The sequence below is a fragment of the Ipomoea triloba genome, chromosome 7, assembly GCF_003576645.1.
Source record: "Ipomoea triloba cultivar NCNSP0323 chromosome 7, ASM357664v1".
Lineage (NCBI taxonomy): Eukaryota > Viridiplantae > Streptophyta > Magnoliopsida > Solanales > Convolvulaceae > Ipomoea > Ipomoea triloba.
In genome coordinates this window covers 16,142,264-16,165,995 of record NC_044922.1, presented here as the reverse complement: position 1 = coordinate 16,165,995, position 23,732 = coordinate 16,142,264, and the positions used below count along the sequence as shown (strand labels likewise).

The 23,732-nt window shown below is 33.0% G+C and overlaps 1 protein-coding gene, 1 long non-coding RNA gene and 1 other non-coding gene across 3 annotated transcripts; 1 reads left to right on the top strand and 2 right to left on the bottom strand.

Annotated features, from left to right (window-relative positions):
* Window positions 1-2,302: 2,302 nt before the first annotated feature.
* On the top strand, window positions 2,303-2,388 carry TRNAY-GUA. Its single transcript is given in 2 exon segments — window positions 2,303-2,339; window positions 2,353-2,388. It is a non-coding gene; the product is annotated as a tRNA-Tyr (tRNA).
* A 12,251-nt stretch (window positions 2,389-14,639) lies between these two features.
* Window positions 14,640-15,568, bottom strand: LOC116026016. The gene is made up of 2 exons (XR_004099759.1): window positions 15,290-15,568; window positions 14,640-15,001 (listed from the first exon to the last, which is right to left on the bottom strand). It is a non-coding gene; the product is annotated as an uncharacterized LOC116026016 (long non-coding RNA).
* Window positions 15,569-18,017: 2,449 nt separating this feature from the next.
* On the bottom strand, window positions 18,018-20,164 carry LOC116024216 (serine carboxypeptidase-like). Its single transcript, XM_031265116.1, has 7 exons — window positions 19,854-20,164; window positions 19,607-19,775; window positions 19,408-19,527; window positions 19,160-19,303; window positions 18,831-19,073; window positions 18,473-18,740; window positions 18,018-18,286 (listed from the first exon to the last, which is right to left on the bottom strand). Exons 1-7 carry the CDS (start codon window positions 20,162-20,164, stop codon window positions 18,018-18,020), a joined length of 1,524 nt encoding a protein of 507 aa, XP_031120976.1.
* Between the last annotated feature and the right edge of the window lie 3,568 nt (window positions 20,165-23,732).

Sequence of the window (23,732 nt, the reverse complement as noted above, 5' to 3'; positions counted from 1 at the left end):
AATTATTTAATCAAATAGATGGTTAAGATAATTCAGATTAATATTATTAATAGAGATTACCTAATTTAACCTTACTTTTATGATTATCCGTTAAGTTTTCCGTTAAATATTCTCTTCTCCGTTAATATTCTGTTAATTTTTAACTTACCCATTAATTTCTATAAGAAAGGTCTTAGGTTCGAACCTCGTCTCAATCAAATTTGACATAATTAAGTTTTTCACTCTATTTTACTCTTATTAAATTAAATAAATTAGTAGCTACAACAAAAAATGATACATATGTATTTCTTTAATTTAGAATTATGTGTCTACAATACTTTTATTTGAAAAAATTATTCATTATCAAAAAATTAAATTAAATAAGAGAAATAATTTCATTAGTTATATTGTGTTTATTTTCTATCATGCAAAGATTCTTTACATATCAATTGATATTCATTACATTGTCCATTATCTTATCTTTACAATATCTTGTAATTAAATATCAAAGTTATAGTACAAAATAATGTTATATATTTATTTACCATCAAAGTTATAGTACAAAATAATGTTATATATTTATTTACCATGTATTTTATTAATACTATGAAAAAAAATTTTAAAATAATTTGAAACTAATTATATTAACTACTTGGGGATTGGTTGACAAAGAGAGTACTCAAATAATAACTACTTGGGGATTGGTTGACAAAGAGAGTACTCAAATAATAACCCAACAAAGATTGGTTGACAAAGAGAGTACTCAAATAATAACCCAACAAACTGAAGCAGAATCACTCTATTTTACTCTTATTGAATTAAATAAATTAGTAGTTAACCAAAAAATGATACATATGTATTTCTTTAATACCATGAAAAAAAAAGAGAATAATTTGAAACCAATCATATTAACTACTTGGGGATTTGTTGACAATGAAAGTACTTAAATAACCCATTACCCAGCAAATTGAAACGAGAAACTACCTTTTAATATCTTTGAAATACATAATATTTTAAATTTTCAATTTTTTATTAATTTATTTAATATTTTTTCTTAAACTAGGAATTTCTTTATCGACAATAACTCATTCAACAATAATGGTTGAACCAAATGAACCAAAGCAGAACACCTAAAGGAAAGTCCATAGCTCCTATATCATAATCTCATTGCATGACGTTGTCATCTATGCTACCAACAATAACCGAATTACAAATAACACACTACCAACAAAAAGGAAGAGAACAAATAGTAAAGATGAAGACAATGACAATGTTACTCAAAAGAGAATTAAGAACAACACTTAGAAAAATTCAAATTAAAAGTAGTATTTATTTAGACTATCATTTTTAGACCAAATATTTAGACTATCGATTTTACAAGGTTGCAAACATTTATTTTAGTAATAATTATAATGAATTTTCTATATTATTTTGGATTCATATACTTTGAGTTAGATATTTCAATAAAAAAATTCGACATTCAATTACCCATGTATAAACTTCTCCTATATAATCATGCATTGGTATACTTTCAAATATTTATTTAAATATAAACATTGGGCATTAACCCATTCGCGCAATGCGCGTATAAAACTAGTATATATATATATAAAAACTTCGTATTTATAAACTATTTAATACTTTAATAGTTAGTATTAAAATATTAAATATTAGCCTAAAAAACATCTAGAATTGTAAATTATTGTATAAAGATTTAAGAAATCAAAACACAACACAAAGCCACAACTCACAAAGTATTAATATTAGAGTACATCATTTCAAATTTTGTTGGGTTTGAGACCGATTTGAACAATTTAGGGTTATTTCACTAAAAATGGCGTCAGTTTGATCGAAATAACCCATTTAAAAAAAACATGAAAAAATAACTAACTGGCAGCCTAGACGCCCGCCTAGAATGACGATTCCGCCGAAATTCTAGGCGGTCAGCCACCGCCTAGTGCCTAGGTGTGATTTTTGTAACATTGATAAATTTAGATAAAAACTTGTGTAAAGCTATCTTACATATCTTTGTTTGTGAAACGGATCGAGTTAAGATGAAAATGTAATACTTATCAATGAATAAAATATTTGTTACTTATAAGAAAAAATGTAATACTTTTGAAAAAAAAATTTAATATTTTTACATTTTGATTTAAAAGTATTACATTTTCTATTATAAATAACAAATACTTTATTAATAATTAATATTAAATTTTTCATAATAAGTATTACGGAGTACATTTTTATCTTAATGTGATTCGGTTCATAGGAGAGTCCCTCATAATTTATGAGTAAGATATCTTATACCAATGCATCAATAAATCCGACTTTAGCTCAGTTGGTAGAGTGGAAGACTGTAGTATGATTGCTGAAATCTTTAGGTTGCTGGTTCAAATCCGGCAGGTCGGATTACTCTTTTTATGTGTACTCGAATCTGAGGAACGTCGCTTTTGCCTTTCCTTTTCTTTCTACTTTGTATTCCATTGTAAAGTAAGTTAATTATAACTTTTACTATTTTTAGTTTTAAGTTAATAAGTTCATTTAAAAAATTAAAACTTTAGTTATTACTAGCGGTGGCACGCGCGATGCGCGTAGTATAATGCCCAACAAAGATCGAATAAATACAATGATATTAAAAAATGTGTTAAAATTTAAATTCTTTGGTATTTATTTTGTAATTTTTTTTGTTTAAATTTGAATTTAATTAAGAGGTCAAGAGTGTTATTTCAATAGTTATGTACGATATAAATATAAAGAGCTAGTTTATTTTTGTCAAACGGAGATTCATACATACAAGTTTATTGATAATAAATAGAGTTGTAGCATTTATATATACAAGTTTATTAAAATTGTAGTTCATTAGTGTCCTACTTTGGGTTTTTTGTTCGTACAGTTTCTAAAACAAACATAGAAACTTGTGTTTTTGGTTGTTCATATCTCATATTCAAATAAATGTACTAACATGTAATGCTTTTATTTCTTTAAATAAAGTTAGTTGTGTTGCACGAAAGAAAACATAAACAATTTGAAATGAAGACTTATACATGTATTTAAATTATTGTCCATCTCAATAAAAAAAAAAGTTGTGTCAAATTGCATCAATGTATAATAAAAAATATAAAAGTACGAATCGAACATGTACAAAATGATCTCCAAATGATTTGTTTGTTGTAGGGGTTTAAATTATTAAACAAATGAGTAGTAGATAACTTGCTCAATATTTGCTGAGAAGCAAACTAAATTCCACCTAAATGGCTAAATGCGACATAAAAAATAAATAAGCATAAATGAATATAAATATAAATAATTTTGTAAGAATAGAAATAAGTTTTTACAATTAAAAGAGGTGTGCAAAGGTGTAATTTTTAACTCACATTTTGAGAAGTGCGGCTATTGAAATTGACTCAAACAAATGAGCAACAGATCACTTGATCAATAACCTGTTTTGAAAAAAAAAATTATCAAGTAGGAAGATGAATACTATTTTTTTCCTGTGTGTATTAACCTTCAGCTCAATTAAAGAGAGATTAAAAAAGTTGGAAATCTTTTGCTTGGTTTGAGCTATGGATATATGCGTAAAAAAGAGTTGATAATCTTTTGCTTTCTTTGAGGTGTGCGGATATACGTGTACTTTTACACGATTTTTTTTTTAAAACATAGAGATTTTAAACAAGTTGTAAGCCATGTGCCCAAGTAAAAAAAGGTGACAATCTTTTGCTTTCTTTGAGATGCATGTATATACGTGTACTTTATAATTAAATAAGAATATTTTTTTTTAAACCATAAAGCTGCAAACCATGTGTCCAATTCTATAAGTTGATTAAATAATTTTTTGTTATATTTTTTAAGCATGAAGTTGAACAATTTGTCAGGATCTGTTGTAAATTGTGTATATATGTTTGTGTCTTAAGTAATGATGTATATAATTATATATGTTTGTGGCTTAAGTAATGATACGACGAAGAACAATCACGCGACATACATATATATAAGCTATGAGTTAAGTAAATCGAAGATGAAATATACATATCACAGCAAAATATATAGATATATCAGCCTAACAATGAAAGTTCAGCAGTTTAGGAAATTACATGGATATCATTTGGTAAGATCTCATGTCCTTCAAAATTATTGTTTTCACTTATTGTAGTATGGAAATTGTAAATTCGGAACTTAGATTTTCATCATCAGTAAAAAAGAAATACCTGAACGTCGTTGTNATATATATATATATATATATATATATATATATACCTTGTAAGTGCAGCATGAGTCACGTGGTACCCCACCCTAAATGTCGATTTGTTCTTTAAGCATAGTGAATTTGGTTGTCCAATCCAATCACTCCTATCATTTTGTTGTTGTATTCACCAAATAACAGGTTTACGCGATCCTATCTTTCTCATTATTGATGGTGGCGGCTAACTATTCTGACACAACAAAAAAAAAATCCAATCACTTAATTTTTTTTATATATTTATGGTCTTCTTAATCTTGTCTTTTCTTAATCAGTATCAGCTCCATAATTAAGAGTGCATAATGAGTCATGTTGTGGTCTCCCACCATTATATTATTGCTTTTTTTTTTTTTGTTTTGTAGATCTTGTTTATGTTGTGGTCTCCCACCCTTCTATTATTGCATTTTTTTTACATCTTGTTTTTGTTTTATCAGTACTGTCCATTGTTAATAATGCGTAATGAGTCATGCAGTAGTCCCCCACAATGGCTACAGGTTTTCCATCTCATCTGTCATGCCACCAATAATTTTGGCCTTTGTAGTGATCGCAAGACCCAAGAAGTGGAAGATGAATGAAGGAGAGGAAAATATAAAGATACTTTCTCCAGTGATCGCCGCCTGAGGAGGAGATCACTGGGGACAAGTTCCATTGGTCTGCTGCTGTTCGTCGTAAAGACTGAGGGGACAAATCAAACTGTCCAGTCAAGCACTTGAATTGAATATGAAATTTGATAAAACACAATATGCAACCGGAAAACTCTTTAACTCTAACACGTCGTTCAGTCCAGCATGAGTCCCAAAAAGGGCCAGCAAATTAGATGACAAACACATAAATTATAAACTTTCTTTCAGTATTTATGCGTATCCAGGCTAGATTTTGGAGTTTCACATAATTGCGCATAACTTGGTCTCACATTTATTTGCCAGGACAGGAACTCGTTCGTCCGTTGCTGCTGCCGTCGTCGCCAACCACCATCAACGGTAGAGCTTCGCCCATGAATAGATAGATGATGTCCTCCCATATCCTTGAAGACTCGTCTTACTGCTCAGATTTTCAGTCTCACCATCCGTTGACTTGCACCTGCTGCTTCGGCGAACCTTGAAACAAAATTAGAAAAAAAAATCAGCATCTTCTTCACAAATTTATCTCATATGGTTATTGTTTATATCCCAATTTTATTATAAAAATAAATTACTCTAGACTGTAAAGGAATTGAGAAGAGTGAGTGAAAGAGAGTCTGCGATCTGCAACTTCATCTGTGAGGCAAGATGGCTGTCAATGAGGAAGAAAATAACACAGTGGAGTGGGTGAGTGGGTGGATTAAAAAAAATTAAAAAAAGATGATAGTGGAGTGGTTGGACGAAAAGACAAAAGGATAAAGAGGAAGAAAACAAAAAAAAATGCCAAACTCGTAATTTGATAAAAATTTGGAATCAGTGCTTGATTGTCCCTATGGCCCCCTGTTTTTTATTTTTGTCGGCAAACTTTATGTATAATATAGAAAGCAGGCCCACGAGAGTAATTGAATATTTGTCCTTAAGCAGTCGGAAAGTGAACGTCTTTGTAGTATCATGTAACTCACGCTCTGCTGTAATATAACAATTTCCTTTGTAACCTAAATGGAAAGAATTTTTTGAATTAGTAAATCCAAATTATATTACATATAATCATATTCAAGAGCTTAATTATAATCTCAAATACATTAATAATGAAAGCCATTTGTATTGATACATTTGATATCACTATTTAATTATTATTATTTAAAATAAAAAATATTGACAAAATACTAAGTATAGAGATTTATCATTGCTATCATCAGTCAATTGTGGAATGAAATTTAAGTCAAATCCACTCACAAAATCCTTGTTTGAATTTGTGGTATCATTCACTGAGTTTGCTTTAGAAAATCATATAANTGTTAGTACAACAGTTATACAAAAATAGTTGTAGAGGAAAAAATATATATATGATTAATAAAAAAATAGGAAACATATATACTATTTCTAATGTTGCTTAAAGGTAATATATTCGGTGTATTTTGTTTTCTTGGAGTTGGATCGCAAAAATGTAGAACAATATTGAAATATAAGTTTAACACAGAAGGTATATATATTCGAATTTTTTCATATAAGAAACATAACATTTTAATATTGACATTACGACCATAATAAAGTAATAAATAAGGATGAGCAATTATAAGATAAGATTTATATGTTTCAATTTTCTTCTTAAGCATGCATATAGTAATTAAGAAGCATGAAAAAGAAGTTAGTACAGGCATTACCATTACCTTTGTCCTGCTCATATTCGTGTGACCAAAAAATTAATTACATCGAAGTTGAATTCCCAACCTTAGAAATCAGGAAGGCTTGAGAAGAGGTCAAGCTGGATAATACAATATATATAATTGCAAAAATTTGGTTAATTTAATGCAAAATTAAAAGGCAGCATCGCAGAAAGGAAAGATTTATTGAGATTTTGGGTTGAAATTAAATCTAGTAAATAGAATAATGGAAGTTGAAACAATGTTTTATCTGAGTTTGAGTTTAAAGGTTTAAAAAAAATAAAAATAAGTTACGTGTAAGAAAAAGAAGAAAAAAATTGAAAGATTCTAGAAATAACTTTGATAAAAGATTTCCATTAATAAAAGGTTAAAGTCTATAAATTAAATATGCATCACCTTATTGCAGTCTTGCACACCAGGATGAGGGGGATTTAAATTTGAAATCCCATGTGCATATAATTCCAAGGAGACATTCTGTGCTTCCCATGTGCAAAAGATGCAGCTTTCTTCAAACCATGCATGAAAGTAATTTACATTGTTGAGGTCCTTGAGCACCTGTGGCCATATGCCTATGTCGGCATTTAATAAATGATATTTTTTTTAATTAAGCCATGCTAAAATAATTCATTAAGCTTTGTGCTTGTCTGACTCTTGGAATCAGATTCCACTTCACATGGCAACAAGAATTATCGGTCAACAACTAAACCAAAAACACAAGCATATATCAATTTTAATGTTCTAAATTTCTTCCCTCACTCTACAAAGGGATGCAAGGGATTCAGAAGAAGACCGTGACAGAGTCACAGAGGTAGGTGTAAAATATTTCTATTTTTTCCGACCACCTTTAAAAACAAATACTTCTCTCATCCGCATGCAATGTCTATCAGAGTTACAAACAGTCGCACACCTCCCATAAATCTGTTTAAATAATGTTTTAGGCAGATTGGATTATACTCTCGATCTCACCCACCATCTCTTCCTCTCATCCATTTCTATAGTCTCTGGCCTCTGAGCCTCTCTATCTCACTCATCTCTCAAAATAGGATTGGGGATACAGTGATACAGATAGAGATTGAGGTATATAGAGATAGAGATATGCTTAAACAAACTTTTGCGGAAGTGAATTTCTAATTTCCTATTCATGTTTATATTCAATGTTCTTACCTGAGACAGGATGTGTTCTTCATTTTTCAATATCATAGCTTCAAGTCAAAGGTGTTTCCTCGACGTTGAGGCAGCTGGAGATCGTCGTCCATCGCGAGCGTAGCCGGCTGGAGATCGAAGGAGCACCATCGCATATGGTAGACATCCTCCGCCACCAAATGCTACTGCTTTTCCCGTCCAAGTCGCTGTTCAGGCGACCAGACATCTTCCAAGATCGTCATCGTCGTCACCCTCGTCCGTCGTTGTTTCGCCGCATACCGTCACCGTCACTATGCGCCGCACTCGTTACTCAACGCATACCGTCACCGTCACTATGCGCCGCACTCGTTACTCAAACCCACGACCCTGTAGAGATATCACGTGCACTCGTTACTCAAACCCACGACCCTGTAGAGATATCACGTAGGCTCGTTACTCAAACCCACGACCCTGTAGAGATATCACGTAGGAATTGAAGTGTGTACGTGAACCCTGTAGAGATATCACGTAGGAATTGAAGTGTGTACGTGACGAACCTGAGTGTGATGAAGAACAGATAAAAAATAACAATTTTTTAATTGAGTAAGAAAACCAGCCAAATTCTAAAAGCATCTAATTTGAAGAGAAACAATAAACCTGTTCTGGATCTTCAATCTGCTCTTTGATTATGACAATTTTGCTCTGCTCAGCATCCAACAAGCCTCCATACGGATCAGCCTCTTCTTCGCCTTTATCTTTGCCTTCTTCCCGTTCCATACGGATCAGCCTCTTATTCGCCTTCTTCCCGTGCAGAAGTATAAAGAAACAAAATAGATAACCAAAATCCAGAGAAAAAAATTCAGGCGTGGGTGACAACTTGCCAACCCAATGCCACTAAAACTCACTAACCCCGGTTTTACAAAACAAATGCCACAACACACGCAAATTGACAAACCCACAACCCAATACATACCCCAAATACAAGAAAACCATGTCACACAACTATAATTGATTCAATAAAGATGAATATAAGCGTAGTTGCGGGAGACTCGCACAGAAGTCACATAACCACCGGTTGCATGCTGTTCAATATAAGCCTTCAACTTAGCATCTTCTTCGATCTGGCGACCATCGCCCTTTTTTCACGTTATTTTTGTCATAGCAAGGCGCTCTACCCATTCTTCAATTATTTCTCTTGCCAGCTGCATTATTCGATCTATCCTCTCTTCTTTCCTGAGATTGATAAGAATTTGCACACAGAGAGAGAAAGAGAAAGAGTAAACAACCAGCGCCACTTACCTCAGCCGCGATAGCCTCCGTCGCAGCCCTCCGACGTCGTCTATGTCATCCATCCCGAGCCGAGCCAGCGGGAGAGCGAAAGAGCAACATCGCAGATCATAGATTCATGCACCTCCTCAGGGGTTGGTTTGATAAGAATTTGGAGAGAGAGAGAAAGATGTTGATATGCATGTGTCGGCCGCTATTTGTTTTATTCCCCATGACAACACATACACATACAAAAATTAGTGGAGTTGGTTTGCTTAGTGGAGGAGTGGGTATGCAGGTTAATAATATAATATTGAATCCTAAATTATGTATACATAGCATGCGGACATGCGGATATAATATTCAAAGAAGGCCCATGCAAATAGTGTTAGAGTTGTATTTAAGCGGTCTGAATTTGGACGGCCGATCATCTGCAATGGCAAATATGGCATTCTGTTTGCAAAGCACATCCGCAAAAGCACAAGGTACAAGAAATTCCGCCGGAAAAAGTGCTGGGCAAATTATAAGTGACTCTTTATATTATTTTAAGATATTTGAATATTTCTATTATTTTATGTTTTAATATAATTAGTGAATTTTATTATTTTATTGTATGTAAATAATTTAAATATTATCTTTTAAAAAAATTAATAAGATAATAAATAGTGGGTACCTGCACTTGGTGGGACGGGGGTGGATTTTTTAAAAGTCCACTTAATACAGGTTGTGGGTTGTGGGTTGTGGGTTGCGGGTAAGGGTGGATGGCAAAAGTATAAGGAGGGTTAGGTGGTGGATGTAGCCCTCACCGACCCACCCCGATCCATTGCCATCCCTACCTAAAAACATGCATTCCTTTGCTGGCTTGCCTAGCTAAAAATATAAATACTCAGGTTAGGGTGTGTGAAGGAGGCTGATTACCTTTGATTGTGAAGGTAACCTATGTGGGTGCGTGTTTGGCTAACTTATTGGCAAATTTGATCCATAATAGTTAGTATCACATCGATCATGGTTCGACTCAAGCCGGGAGAACCACGGTTCAAGGAGATGATCACGTGTTGGAAGGCTAAGACGACGAAGACTCAATGGACACATTTGATGGCAGACATGTACGTGGGTAATCATGGGGTCGAGGCAGAAACCTCACAAAATGTGAAGGAAACTGGCTCGGTTGTGGGTGACCTTGACGGAGAAGTTAAGGACTTGTCGGTTCATCTCAGAGCTTGGAGACTTACATACAGATTCTGGTTACAATAACATCATATTTGTTTCACGAAATATATTAGGAATTAAATAACAATCCCATGAACAAGCCTATTGTAGGGTGTAATTCTATTTTCAAGAAGGTGTGAAAAGGATTATTTATAGATCCGTAAAAGGAGTGAAGAGTTACATCTTCAAAGGAAAAATTAATACGTACCCCACGCAGACCATCAATGAAGGTAAGTAATTTGTGATATTAAATTATATTAAATTAAATCTATTTTATAGTAAATCTTTTTAAAAATTTTTTTTTAAAAAAAAAATCTTGGCACGGCCTTATTTAAGCCAGCGAATAAAAGGAGAAACTTCAATCTCTAAAGATGTAAAGAAAGCAAAGGAGGTGGAAAAAGTAGTAGAGAAACATACATTTGAATAATGAAGGAATTCTATGAGGAATGTTATATTAATTAATCTCCATAATTTTAACAACAAAGAATGAGACAATGCTTCAGACTCTATTACCAATAATATTGGTGAGGAAATGAACCCACATACAAAGGGATGCATTTGAGGTGAAAGGTTTATTAGATCAATCATACAATAATTTCCTTCACCAGTTTGATTAGAAGACAAGTCCTATTGACAACGTTGATTAACCTTTCTTTTCCTTAATTATGAAATCTTGATTTTTTTTTATAACTTTTTTTTTTTGGATTAACGAGGTAAACCCCACTCCTGACTGTGTGAGTAGTGAGTAAACCCTCGCCCTGTGACCCTAGCCGATAAAGGACCACAAGGAGGTAAACCAGCCTAGGTTACCCATAGCTGACCGGCTCAAACCCAAGGGCTTGGGGTTCGAACCCATGACCTCTCGGCTGCAGGTATAACTCTCTTATCACTTGGGTTGCCTTTACGGGCAATACGAATGTTATAATGCGTGGTCGGCAAGATAACTTTATTTTTCATTATGTGGGTTGGAAGAACTGGCATCAACGGTTCCAGTTTCTTGTAATGACTAACCTAACGATCAACCAAGTAGGTATCTGTTTATTATATGATACTTTTTATCAGTCTTGTGACTAGGTTTGACGGTATAGGAAATCACATCAGATAAATTGTGAACACTTTGTATGTGTGTGTATATATATCATTTTCTTAGAGTTAATACCTAATATAGTCCTCGACTATAGTGGTTTTACTCAATTTAGTCCTAAGTAACTTTTTGTGCTTAATTTAGTTCTTGACTTTGATGGTTTTACGCAATTTGGTCATATGTTAGGAATTTCGTTTGTTGGTTGTTAGTAACAGGGTTAACATGGTAATTTCCATTCTTTTTTTTTTTCTTTTTTTTTTGTCAAATTACTCTCCTAATTAATTTCACCCTCCTCCTTCATGGATTAAATTTCCCCATTATTATTAATCAACTTGATCTTTAATAAAATGAATGGTAAATTGATAAACATTATTTTTATTGATATTTTAAATAATCTTTTTATAGTTAATTTGCAACATTTGATTAATTTTTATCTATTTTTGTTTATTACTGCTATAAGTAATTTTTAATAATATTGTTAATTTTTAGGGTGGTTTTTGTTATTAAATTAAGTTTGTTCTTAAAATTTGTAGTCCAATAATTTCTTAACTCAATTTAATAAGGTTATTATTATTTTTTTGAGAGATTATTATTATTATTATTGATGAGAATGAGAGACGCACAATTGGTCAATCAACGCGAACCAAAATCGGAATTGCAACGGAGTCTTCAACAAACCCTTGGGAGATTCAATTGAAGCAATGAACGACCGGAGCAATCTCGAAGAAAGTATTGAGCCCGAACAATATAAATTGAGGATCGATTCAAGGAATTCATCATCAACAATTTATCCGGATAAATTCTAGGACGAATTTCTCTGTTCTTCAATAGTTCCGGCGCGACAGCGACAATTAATTCTAGCTGCTTCAACAAATTCTGGCATCAGATTAATTCCAGCATAGCAGATTCCATAAGGCAATTACGACAGCTTCAATTTGTGTTCGTTTGGTGCAGTAGCTATGGTCTGGTGGTAATGTTGACTTCTAGGCTTAGCTTAAACTACCATTGAATTTGTGTTTAGATCAGATTGCAAATTACATTGTGAGTTTTGGTTTGTAATCTGCTGCGTCTTTGTCATATTTGAGTTGGATTCCGTAATTAGAATGATGGCAAGCAAATGCTATTGATGCTAGTTTTAGGTACGATTATCTTTGAGTTGCTAAAATTATTGTCTGGGAACATGAACAATCTACCATGAAATCTTTGCAGTAGATTTAAGTTTTAATTTTGCCAACCTAATTATGTTTTATCCTATGGTTTCGTATTGAGATTAATTAAGATAAATTTGCCTATTTAGCTTTTATTAGTCTGTTTGAGGGAATTAACTGAGTACACGCCATGTCGGTTAGTTCTATGCTTAGTAGGATAAAAAGATAAGCAATTTGATTGTCTTATCAAATTGTTTATTTGGTTCACAACCCGGATATTCTGTAGCCATTTTAGGCTAAATGGGTTTTAACCATTTGAATAAGTATCTTTAAGTACACGAATGGTTAAAGCACGTGATGGACTCTGGACGCCATAGGGAGTGGTCATATAAGTTAGATATTGAACCAAAAATGCATAATTAGTAATGGAAATTGATTCATGTTCCTAGTCTTTATTCCCTTGCCCTCTTGTCTCGTGATTATTTTATTGTCTTTTATCTCTTATTTTTTTACCTTGCAATTTCATTTAGCTTAATCCATTTTGATTGTCCTTTATTTTTCGAATCCTTTAAATTATTATTTTCTTGTTATTAAAGTGTATAGCAATTCCATGTGGGATTATTGACCTTGCATTCTGTACACTATTACTATAGTGATTCGTGCACTTGCGAGGACTTATTAAAATTGTCCATCATAAATACATGTCAAAATTAAACATTGGAAGAGAATACATAAAAGAAAAATGAATTTCACAAAGATGAATAAAATGGACGAAATCAAAATGACAAGAAACGTGGGATGGAATATGAAGTCAGGCCACCATACGTGCCGACAATGCGTTTGCTTTCGGTGCAACAGTGCATAACAAGCTTCCAGTGCGTTTGCTTCCAACGTGTTTGGTGTGCGTTTGCTTTCAATTTGTCAACAATTGTTGGGTTCTGCATATGCTTTTAGATTTTTAGGGCTTGTTATGGAGAAGAAGGGGAAATTTAATCGATGAAGAAGAAGTGGGAAATTAAGAGAGTAATCTAACAAAAAATAAAGGAATGAAAATTACCATGTTAACCCTGCTACAAACAACTGACAAACGGATCATAGAATTCCTAACAGAGGGCTAAATTGTGTTAAACCATCAAAGTCGAGGACTAAATTAAGTACAAAAAGTCACTTAGGACTAAATTGAGTAAAACCACAATATAATAGTCGAGGACTATATTTGGAATTGACTCCATTTTCTTAAATTGTGAATACTTTGTATGCTTGTATTGTTACCTGCTCCTAATTATGGTTTAACAACAGCTTGATAGAGCAAAAGATCTTTTGCCACAAGATGCAAAAGTTAAGAAAAGATTTAAATTTGATCATGGCCTATTCTTAAATTCTTAGAGAAATTTAGAGCTACCCCGAGCAGAGAACCAAGTGTTGGAAGCAAGCCAAAAGAAAAATGCCGACATTAAGAAATTAGAGTAACAAGGCGATAGAGCCGATAAGTCAATTGGTTCATTATCTTTTTGTGTTAATTTAAACGATAATTTTGAAATTCAAGGCATGAGCAATGAATGTCCTACTGGGAGGAAGGAGGAAAAAATGAAGAAGCAACAGTTTGAACTTTGAAGAATGTCATCAATTTTTCGCAAAAGCCACAACACAAAATGAAAAGATTGAGAGAATGTTCCAACAAAGTCAAGCTCTACTCCAAAAAAATTAAAAAAAATTATGAGCTTCAATTGTTAAAAGCTCAAACTAAAGTAAACAAAGTAGCAGTGACAGAACTCCAAGAAGAGAGCAAAACCATGAGTATAGATGTAAATTTCATCACAGATACAATAAGGCGTGAGTATATCAGAAATGCACAACTACAAATTCATGTAAAGGGAGTTAATTGATAACCATTTTGAGGAGTATAATAAAGTAGCCAATTTAACCAATATTTTGATAATTTCTAAGGTCACTCTCATTTCCTCCCAAATGATCAAAATATTGGTTAAATTGGTTGTTGATTATACTCCTCCAAATGGTTGACGATTAGCTCTCTTTGCATGAATTCTTAATTGTGCATTTCTGATCTACTCATGCCTTATTGGATATGTGATGGAATCAACATCTATGCTCATGATTTTGCTCTCTTTTTGGAATTTTGTCACCTCTACTTTCTTTGCTTCCGTTAGTTTGAGCTTTTAACAATTGAAGTTCATAATTTTTTTGGGAGAAACTTTCACTTTTAGTCTAATAACTATTGGGTATTGTTAATTGGAGTCTATGTGTTTCAAAACTGTCAATTTGAACCCACAACTATTAAACTTTTCTCAATTTCAGTCCCTCCGACCAAATTATCGGTGAGAAGTAGTTGGAAATTTTTAATGGCTAAAATGATGAAGGCAATTTTGTCTTTTGCTTCTTCTCCTCTTTCTTTTCCATTTTCTTGCTTTGCTTGTTCGCTAAATTCCAAAGTCTGGCGCTGCTTGTTCTTGCTTCTAGATTTCCTGTTTTGGAACCAGTAAAAGACGTTGGCGTCACCTACTTCTCCATACTCCTCAAGCCTGATTCTTATCCACCTTATATCCTCCTGAGACGAATTTTCCCCCAAGAATTGAAGAGAGATTCCAGGATACGTATCTGCTCCAGTTTCGAATTACACCTAGGTTTCGGCATCGGTGTCCTCTCTTCAATCCCTACCACAAAACAACCAATAATCACACTAATTACGCAAAATCTAAACTAAGAAAGCTTTATTATATGTTCCAATTAACCCGCCGCTAGTGAGGGAGGGGTTGGAGTTATGCTGGTGTATCTTGACAATTTTATTATGAATTCCCTAATTTAGCTACTTTATCATACTTATTAATGATAATCAAGTTGAAATTTTTACAATAATTATGGTATGCTCTGATCTTAAAAAATTCATATATATATATATATATATATATATATAGACACACACACACACACAAAATACTCACAATATCTTGCTTTGATGAACCACTTGGGTTTAAGTTTTCAATCTGCCGAACACATCCTCTTAATTTCGCGATAGATGTTAGTATAATTTGCATATGAGTTTGAAGTGATCTCCACGGTTGAGACTTGCCAGCATGTGATGGTAGCAAGTCATGATACTTGATAATTACCCGTAACTCGATCTTGAGAAACATCAACATACACATGATAAATGACTTGATCTTCTTCAATTGAGTATGAAGCAGTTCAGATTGTGCGTGGTTTAGACATTTTTCAAAGAGAAAGGAGAAGAATTTAGAATACAAAGAGTGATATGAATGGTTAAGAGCGAGTTTGAGAATTCAAAGTGTTGTGATTTTCTAATTTAGAGTTAGTGTACTATTTTATAGAGTGAATTGAAAGCAATTATCTTCAATATTTGGAAAAAGATATCATATCAGATATTGGAATGTGTGCTAAAAAGATATACATACCAATTGAGGGCTAAGATGGTTGTGATCTAATCCAACGGTTGAAAATAATTTTCTTAAAGATTTAAAAAAGATATCGTATCAGATATTGGAATGTGTGTAGGAAAGATATGTATACCAATTGAGGGTCAAGATGGTTGCGATTTAATCTAATGGTTGAAAGTAATTATCATCAAGATTTGAAAAAGATATCATATCAAATATTGGAATGTGTGTTGGAAAGATATGCATACCAATTGAAGGCCAATATGGTTGTGATCTAATCCAACCGTTGAAAGCAATTATTTTCAAGATTTTGAAAAGATATCATATCAGATATTGGAATGTGTGGTAAAAAAATATGCATACCAATTGAGGGCCAGGATGATTGTGATATAATCCGATGGTTGAAAGAAATTATCTACAACATTTGGAAATGATTTCATATTGATATTGGAATATGTGTTTCAAATATCTGCATACCAATTAAAGGTCAAGATGGTTGTGATCTAATCCAACGGTTGAAAGCAAATTATCTTCAAGATTTGGAAAAGATATCATATCGAATGTGTGTTGGAAAGATATGCATACCTATTGAGGGCTAAGATGGTTTTGATCTAATCCAACAGTTGGAAGCAATTATTTCAAGATTTGAAAAAGATATCATAGCAGATATTGGAATGTGTGTTAGAAAGTTATGCATACCAAGTGAGGGCTAAGATGGTTGAGATCTATCCAATGGTTGAAAGCAATTATCTTCACCATTACATGGCGCATATATAAGTACATGACATAAAAAGTTATCTTTCATCCCTTCACCATTAGGGGTGGCAATGGGGCGGGGCTAGGTCAGGGAGTAAACTCTCCGTAGCGACTCAGTCCCGTCCCCGGCGAGAAATTGGAAATATTTCCCATCCCTATCCCCACGAGAAATTAAGCAAGGACAAGGATACTCATCATTCTCCATCAACTCCTAGTCAAAATGTTAAATAATTGTAATTTTAAATAATAAAAAAAAATTAAAATCTAAGTCCTAGTTTCAAAAATTAAAATACTAAGTGTATATATATATATATATATATATATATATATATATATATATATATATATATATATATATATATATATATATATATATATATAATAATAATCAGGTGTGGCCATCACTTAACGTGTCGTCAGTGTGGCCGCACCACTATGTATACAAATATACACCACTCAATGTTAGAAAATGCACCGCACAAATAAGTAGCATTAGGTATGCATCACCAAAAATATGCAAATATACACCACATAGTGTTAGCAAATGCACCATTAGGCATACACCACATAGTGTTAGCAAATGCACCATTAGGGGCAGGGGAGTTATGGTGCATTATTATGGGTGTGTGGTGTGTTTTTTTGGTATTTTTGTATATTTTTATTGTGGTGCATTTTCTAACATTGAGTAGTGCAAATAGTACCGATCACACGGAAATGCGCGACCACATTTGAACATATATATACACACATACATACACACAATTATTTGGGAATATACACACATACATACACACAATTATTTGGGAACAGAACAAGGCAAGGAAGGATATTTTCATCTCCATCTGAGATCTCCGTTCTCGTCGGGGTAGAGATCTCCGGGGACAAGACAAATTGTCATCCCTATTCATCATAGCAATCCTGAGATATGAATCCCCACACTTATCTTCATCCTCACCCTCGACGCCCATCTTCATCCTCAACAAAGGATGACGTTGATCTCACTACTATAATACAATCACAATAACAAGCCATACTAAATATGTGTCAAGAGGATCATAGAGGTCGCTCCAATTCTCTGGCATAACACAAGCCAATCTCTCTAAAGAATGCGCACCCCCGTTTATTCTCGATAAACATGTCTGACAACAATATTCCAACCCTTGTTGAGCTACTCTTTGCATTTGGATATATTATGACCCTCAAAGGACCCTCCAGGCCTCTATCATCACCCACAACCAATTCACAATGTCTAGACAATCAATTTGAACATCCAAACACCTGAACCCCTTGCCCCAAGTGCCTCTGCTCACGGTTGTGATATTTGAATTTGGTGATTAGGGCATTTACCTAGAGGAATTTGGTGATATGGGAAACATGAAACTAGAGGAAAATGAGGTTTGTGATATGGGAAACACAAACTTTGTGTGCGATCTAGGAAGTGTTAATCAAAAACCAGTACTATATTGTTGAATTTTCAAAACGGATTCAAAGATTTATCAATGATAATTTCTCTTAAAGATCATAATGGGTACATAAAATTTCCAGGAAAGATGACAGTCCTTGGCTTTGAAAGTTGGCCATGCATCCACCTCCGAAGCATTTCCAGCGATGCTTCGGGCTGATCCATTGGAACCATGTGTCCAGCATCATGAACCTTAAGGAATGTGAGAGGTCCAAAGCTCTTTTGTATCCCTTTCTCCTTCCCATCCACTGAAAATGTCACGTTTGGAGCTGCACCATAGCCTCTCTTCCCAGACCACTGCAAAGCTTGAACCCATCTCCAGTTTCCTGTTTCACATCAAATTTAAACACGATTCAGTGTTGTGCAGAGCTCAGTAAAGGGTCAAGTCCAGTTAAGGAATTATTTGGCAAATTAAAGTAGTGCCATTCACTATCAGTTATAGTTTTTAGTATAGTGGTAAGCGTTTGATCCTAACAGTTATTTAGTTAGGATGAAGAGAACAAGTAACTTACCAAGCCAGTTGCAGATAAAGTCATATTCGCCCGCGTAAATCAGCAGATTGATACCATCCTCTAGCATAGAAGGAATGCCCACTGCAAGATTCTTGAACCAGTCCGACGCCATTGCCTGGTACACTTCAGTGCTGCACGAAACAAACTCGATGCCCTCGCCCACCCCGAGAGCATCCTTGACTGATTGTGTGTTGAGAAGAGTCTCTACATTTGAGAAGTTATAGCAGAGTGATGATCCCCCATCACATTTCCTCCGGATATCATAGTACTATGTGAATTACAAGGAGCCTTCTTAGTGAATGGCATTCGGCAAAATATATATATATACCTCAAGAAAAGAGAGTAAAGATTTACATACATTTTTGTCCCCCATATTAAACACTATCTGATCATAGATGGCGGCTAAGCAGCGGCTATTAGCCTCGTCGCAAGCATCACCACCAACACTGTTACACTGCCTGACAGCTTGTTGACAATCTGGGACAAGCTTCATTAGGTCATCATGGTCAGATTTTGAGATCAAATTGTTGTCCAAAGCAAAGTCTGGGTATGCTGGGTATTGTATTTCTGAATTGGTGAGTCCATTGCCTATAGCTATTCCCTGTCACAAAACAGTTGAGTGGCATCATGTTCCAAACCCAGATTCCAACACAAAATCAAAGGTTGTCCATCTTGTCATTGTCATACCTTAAGATTTATGGGAATTCCTTCTTTCTTCTTGTTTCCTCGGTTGATCCGTGAGCCCAATGCAGGAACATAATGCCCAGCATAGGATTCTCCAGTTACAAAGAAGTCATTCTTTGCATATTCTGGGTGAGCCTTGAAGAACTCCTGTATTTAAATGTATGTAACCAGAGACTGTTTAACTTCTAATCACAATTAATTATGGAGATGGCACAAGGGAAAAATAAAATTTAGTTGAAGATCAGATAGACCTGTAAGAAGGCATAGAGATCATTGCTGACACCATTTTCATCAGTGCGGATATCTTTTTCACTAGAACTATAGCTGAATCCCGTTCCAGTCGGTTGGTCCACATATATAAGGTTAGACGCCTGTCATTTGCATACCAATTCAGAATCAACAGTGCCATAATCTTTAAGATGAAAACATCCTTAAAAGATTATTATATACCTTGTCCCAACCATAATCATTCCAAATGAGGGATTGGTTGTCAGCAATGTAAAAAGGACCATTCTCATAAAACAAAGCCAATGAACTGCTGCACCCTGGCCCTCCAGTCAACCATATAACAACCGGGTCACTCTTGTTGCTTCTCGATTCAAAGAAGAAATAAAACATCCTGCGCCAAACCAAAAAAAAACATCGTACTAGGAAACCATAAAACCCCCATAAAACCCAGAAATTAAATTAAACCCACCTTGCATCTACTGTGTTTGGAAGCCTGTAATACCCAGCATGATGACCCAAATCCTCAACACTCGCCCCAGAATCACCAAGAAGATTCAACTTCAACTTCTTCTCCACCAATCTCGGCGAATCCGCTCCCGCCGGCGAGTGGGTGGGACCCCTGTTGAGATCATGCAAGGGGAACAAATTCAGTTGCCTGATCATCTTCTCCGCTCGCCGCTTCGCCATGGAATTATTATCCGCCCCATTTGCTTGCCCAGGCGAACAAACTAAAACAAACACAAGCACAAAAGACCACATGGGATATAAAGTTTTCGCCATATTCCTTGTTGGATGACAAGAATATGTCCCGTCGGAGATGGACTGTGATTCTTGTTAAGGGCTGTTGGGTTTCAATGGAGATGAATTGTCGTCAGTCAGTATTTATGATGTGTGTGAACACATATGGTTTGGGGTTTAAGAAGCGTATGGAAAGTGGACTCATTTATTTCATATATCAAATAATAATGTAATTCTAAATGTATAAATTTCCATAACGGATTAATATATGAGATTACTTTTAAATAAATTTTATTTGAATAATTGACGTTTTATATGGAATAAAGCCGATTAATATGTGGGTGGAAAATTATTTTTTGGACCCCGTCTAAAATACACACTTTATATATTAGTTTTTTTTGGGTGGAGCTTAGGGCTTTCACCGTTGGGATTTTAGACTGCTCCAAACCCAAAGTCAAGAATCATACCATTGACCTTTGATTAAGAATGAATGAGTCTCTTCTACTCAACAATACCCTCCAGGTTGGATGTATTAGTTTTGGCTCAACTATGTTTGTATTAAAATTGTTGTTAGGGTCGAGAGGTGACTTAGGTCAAGCAGTCAAGCCAGTTGTTAATTTGGTTTGAAATAATAATTTTGCTTTATGAGTTCAAGAATTTGAAATTTCAAGTAATAATATTTAGAGTTAATTATATTTTTAGTCTTAGATTTATAATTGACATTCCGTTTTTAGTCTTATTTTCTTTCAAACCATCGTTTTTTGTCCTAGTATTATTGTAAAAGGACCATTTTTTATCTCACATTAACAAAACCGTTTAAATTTCGTAAAATACAAGGGCATTTAGGTCTTCAATTATGATTTTTTTAAAGAAAAAAATATAACGGGTTAAACCACTTTATATAAAAAAATGATCAAAATGGTCTTGTATTTAACAATATTTTAATGATTTTGTTGACGGATCGGAGGATCAATAATGGTCATACCATAATAATACTAAGACAAAAAATGGATTGGACGTTATGAAAAAGAATGACTAAAAGTGGATTGCCACATATCAATCTAAAACTAAAAATATAATTAACTCTAATATTTATTACATAAAAGGGAAAAGTTAACAAAAGAAATACTATAACTTTGAAAATATTTTATTACTATACAATGAATAAATTAAATGTACGGAGACCAACACATTTTATATTGTCAATACTACCTTAATAATATTGATTCTTAAACAATTTAGTAAACATATATGCTCATAACACATGTTATAATTATCATGCAAATTGCATATCTATATGCATGTTACAATATCAAATAGTTACTTGTAAAGGCACCTCCAAAAGGGAAGATTAGGGGAGAAAGAGAGGAGAAAGGGATGGAGGAAAGAGAAGAAACAGTCGGCGCCCGAGAGAAAGTTCTATCTAGAGAAAAATGGGGAGGGGGATGGCATGCGTGCAGACATGCACCACTAGCACGTGTGCTTGCCTACAAGTACACATGATCGTGGGGGACAGTTGTCCCCAACATCCTTATTTCAATATTTAAAATTTTCAAATTCTTCAACGGTTTTGATCGTTGATGCCGATTTTTTTAATTTTTTTTTTTGTTTAGATAGATTTTTTAAATATATATATATATATATATATATATATATATATATTTATATTTATATTTATATTTATTTAACTTGTTTGGTTGTTTTAAACCATCATTGTTTTTTTTTTTTTTGTTTAGATAGATTTTTTAAATATATATATATATATTTATATTTATATTTATATTTATTTAACTTGTTTGGTTGTTTTAAACCATCATTGTTTTTTTTTTTTTTGAATTTTTATTTTTAAATAAAAAATTATTTCATTTATTTGATTTTATTTATTTTGATTTAAAATCAAAGTTTGAAATTAAAAATATAGTAAAGTGAATAAAATAATAGATAATTATGAGGATTGAGACCCACAAAATTATGAGAAAATAGGGGAAAAATTGCAGAGAAAATAATAGAATGGATTAAATACTGATGTGAAAGCTAAGAGTTGTGTCTACAAAATGGAGAGAAGAAATGAACCAGCCCTAAATTGTTTAATTTACACATGCCAGCCCAATTAAACAAAAAAATATTTAATTTGTTTGTTTGTTTTAAATCATCACTGTTTTATTTGTTTAATTTTTGATTTTTTTTAAATTCTTAATTTATTTCATTTAATTGTTTTAATTTATTTTGATTTAAAATTAAAAGTATAGTAAAGTGAATAAAGTAATTAGCATGTGTGCCTACCATCAAGCACGCGTAATGGTGGCCGATAGTTGTCTCCCAAAATCACTATTTAATATTTAAACAAATTCAAATTCAATTCCTCAATGGTCAAAATTGTTCAGTCCAAATTAATTTTTTTAAATAGATTTTTTTAAAAAAATATTTAATTTGTTTGTTTGTTTTAAATCATCACTGTTTTATTTGTTTAATTTTTGAATTTTTTTAAATTCTTTATTTCATTTAATTGTTTTAATTTATTTTGATTTAAAATTAAAAGTATAGTAAAGTGAATAAAGTAATAGATAATCGGGATGATTGGGGGGCATAAAATGAGAAGAAATAAGAGAAAGAGTTGTGCCCACGAAATAAGAAGGAATGAAGATCTCCTAAATTGTTTAATTTAATTACATATGTGAGCACAATCACTTAACATTTATAGATAACTACTAGTATTATACGCGCATTGCGCTAATGGGTTAATGCCCAATGTTTATATTTAAATAAATATTTGAAAGTATATCAATGCAAGATTATATAGGAGAAGTTTATACATGGGTAATTGAATGTCGAATTTTTTTATTTAAATATCTAACTCAAAGTATATGAATCCAAGATAATATAGAAAATTCATTATAATTATTACTAAGATAAATGTTTGCAACCTTGTAAAATCGATAGTCTAAATATTTGGTCTAAAATGATAGTATAAATAAATACTACTTTTAATTTGAATTTTTCTAAGTGTTTTTAATTCTCTTTTGAGTAACATTGTCATTGTATTCATCTTTACTATTTGTTCTCTTCCTTTTTGTTGGTAGTGCGTTATTTGCAATTCGGTTATTGTTGGTAGCATAGATGACAACGTCATGCAATGTGATTATGATATAGGAGCTATGGACTTTCCTTTAGGTGTTCTGCTTGGGGTTCATTTGGTTCAACCATTATTGTTGAATGAGTTATTGTGGATAAAGAAATTCCTAGTTTAAGAAAAAAGATTAAATAAATTAATAAAATTTGAAAATTTAAAATATTATGTATTCCAAAGATATTAAAAGGTAGTTTCTCGCTTCAATTTGCTGGGTTATGAGTTATTTGAGTACTTTCATTGTCAACAAATCCTCCAAAGTAGTTAATATGATTGGTTTCAAACTATTCTTTTTTATTTTTTTCATGGTATTAAAGAAATACATATGCATCATTTTTTGGTGTAACTACTAATTTATTTAATTCAATAAGAGTAAAATAGAGCGATTCCGCTTCAATTTGTTGGGTTATTTGAGTACTCTCTTTGTCAACCAATCCCCAAGTAGTTAATATAATTAGCTTCAAATTATTTTAAAATTTTTTT

What these genes read in the sequence shown, in the direction of transcription:
- LOC116024216 (XM_031265116.1), bottom strand. Translation starts at nt 20,164, where the DNA reads ATGGCGAAAACTTTATATCCCATGTGGTCTTTTGTGCTTGTGTTTGTT. An exon ending in ATGATTATGGTTGGGACAAG is followed by an intron (nt 19,528 to 19,606) that starts GTATATAATAAT and finishes TGCAAATGACAG; the next exon opens with GCGTCTAACCTTATATATGT. An exon ending in CTTTATCTGCAACTGGCTTG is followed by an intron (nt 18,287 to 18,472) that starts GTAAGTTACTTG and finishes GATGTGAAACAG; the next exon opens with GAAACTGGAGATGGGTTCAA.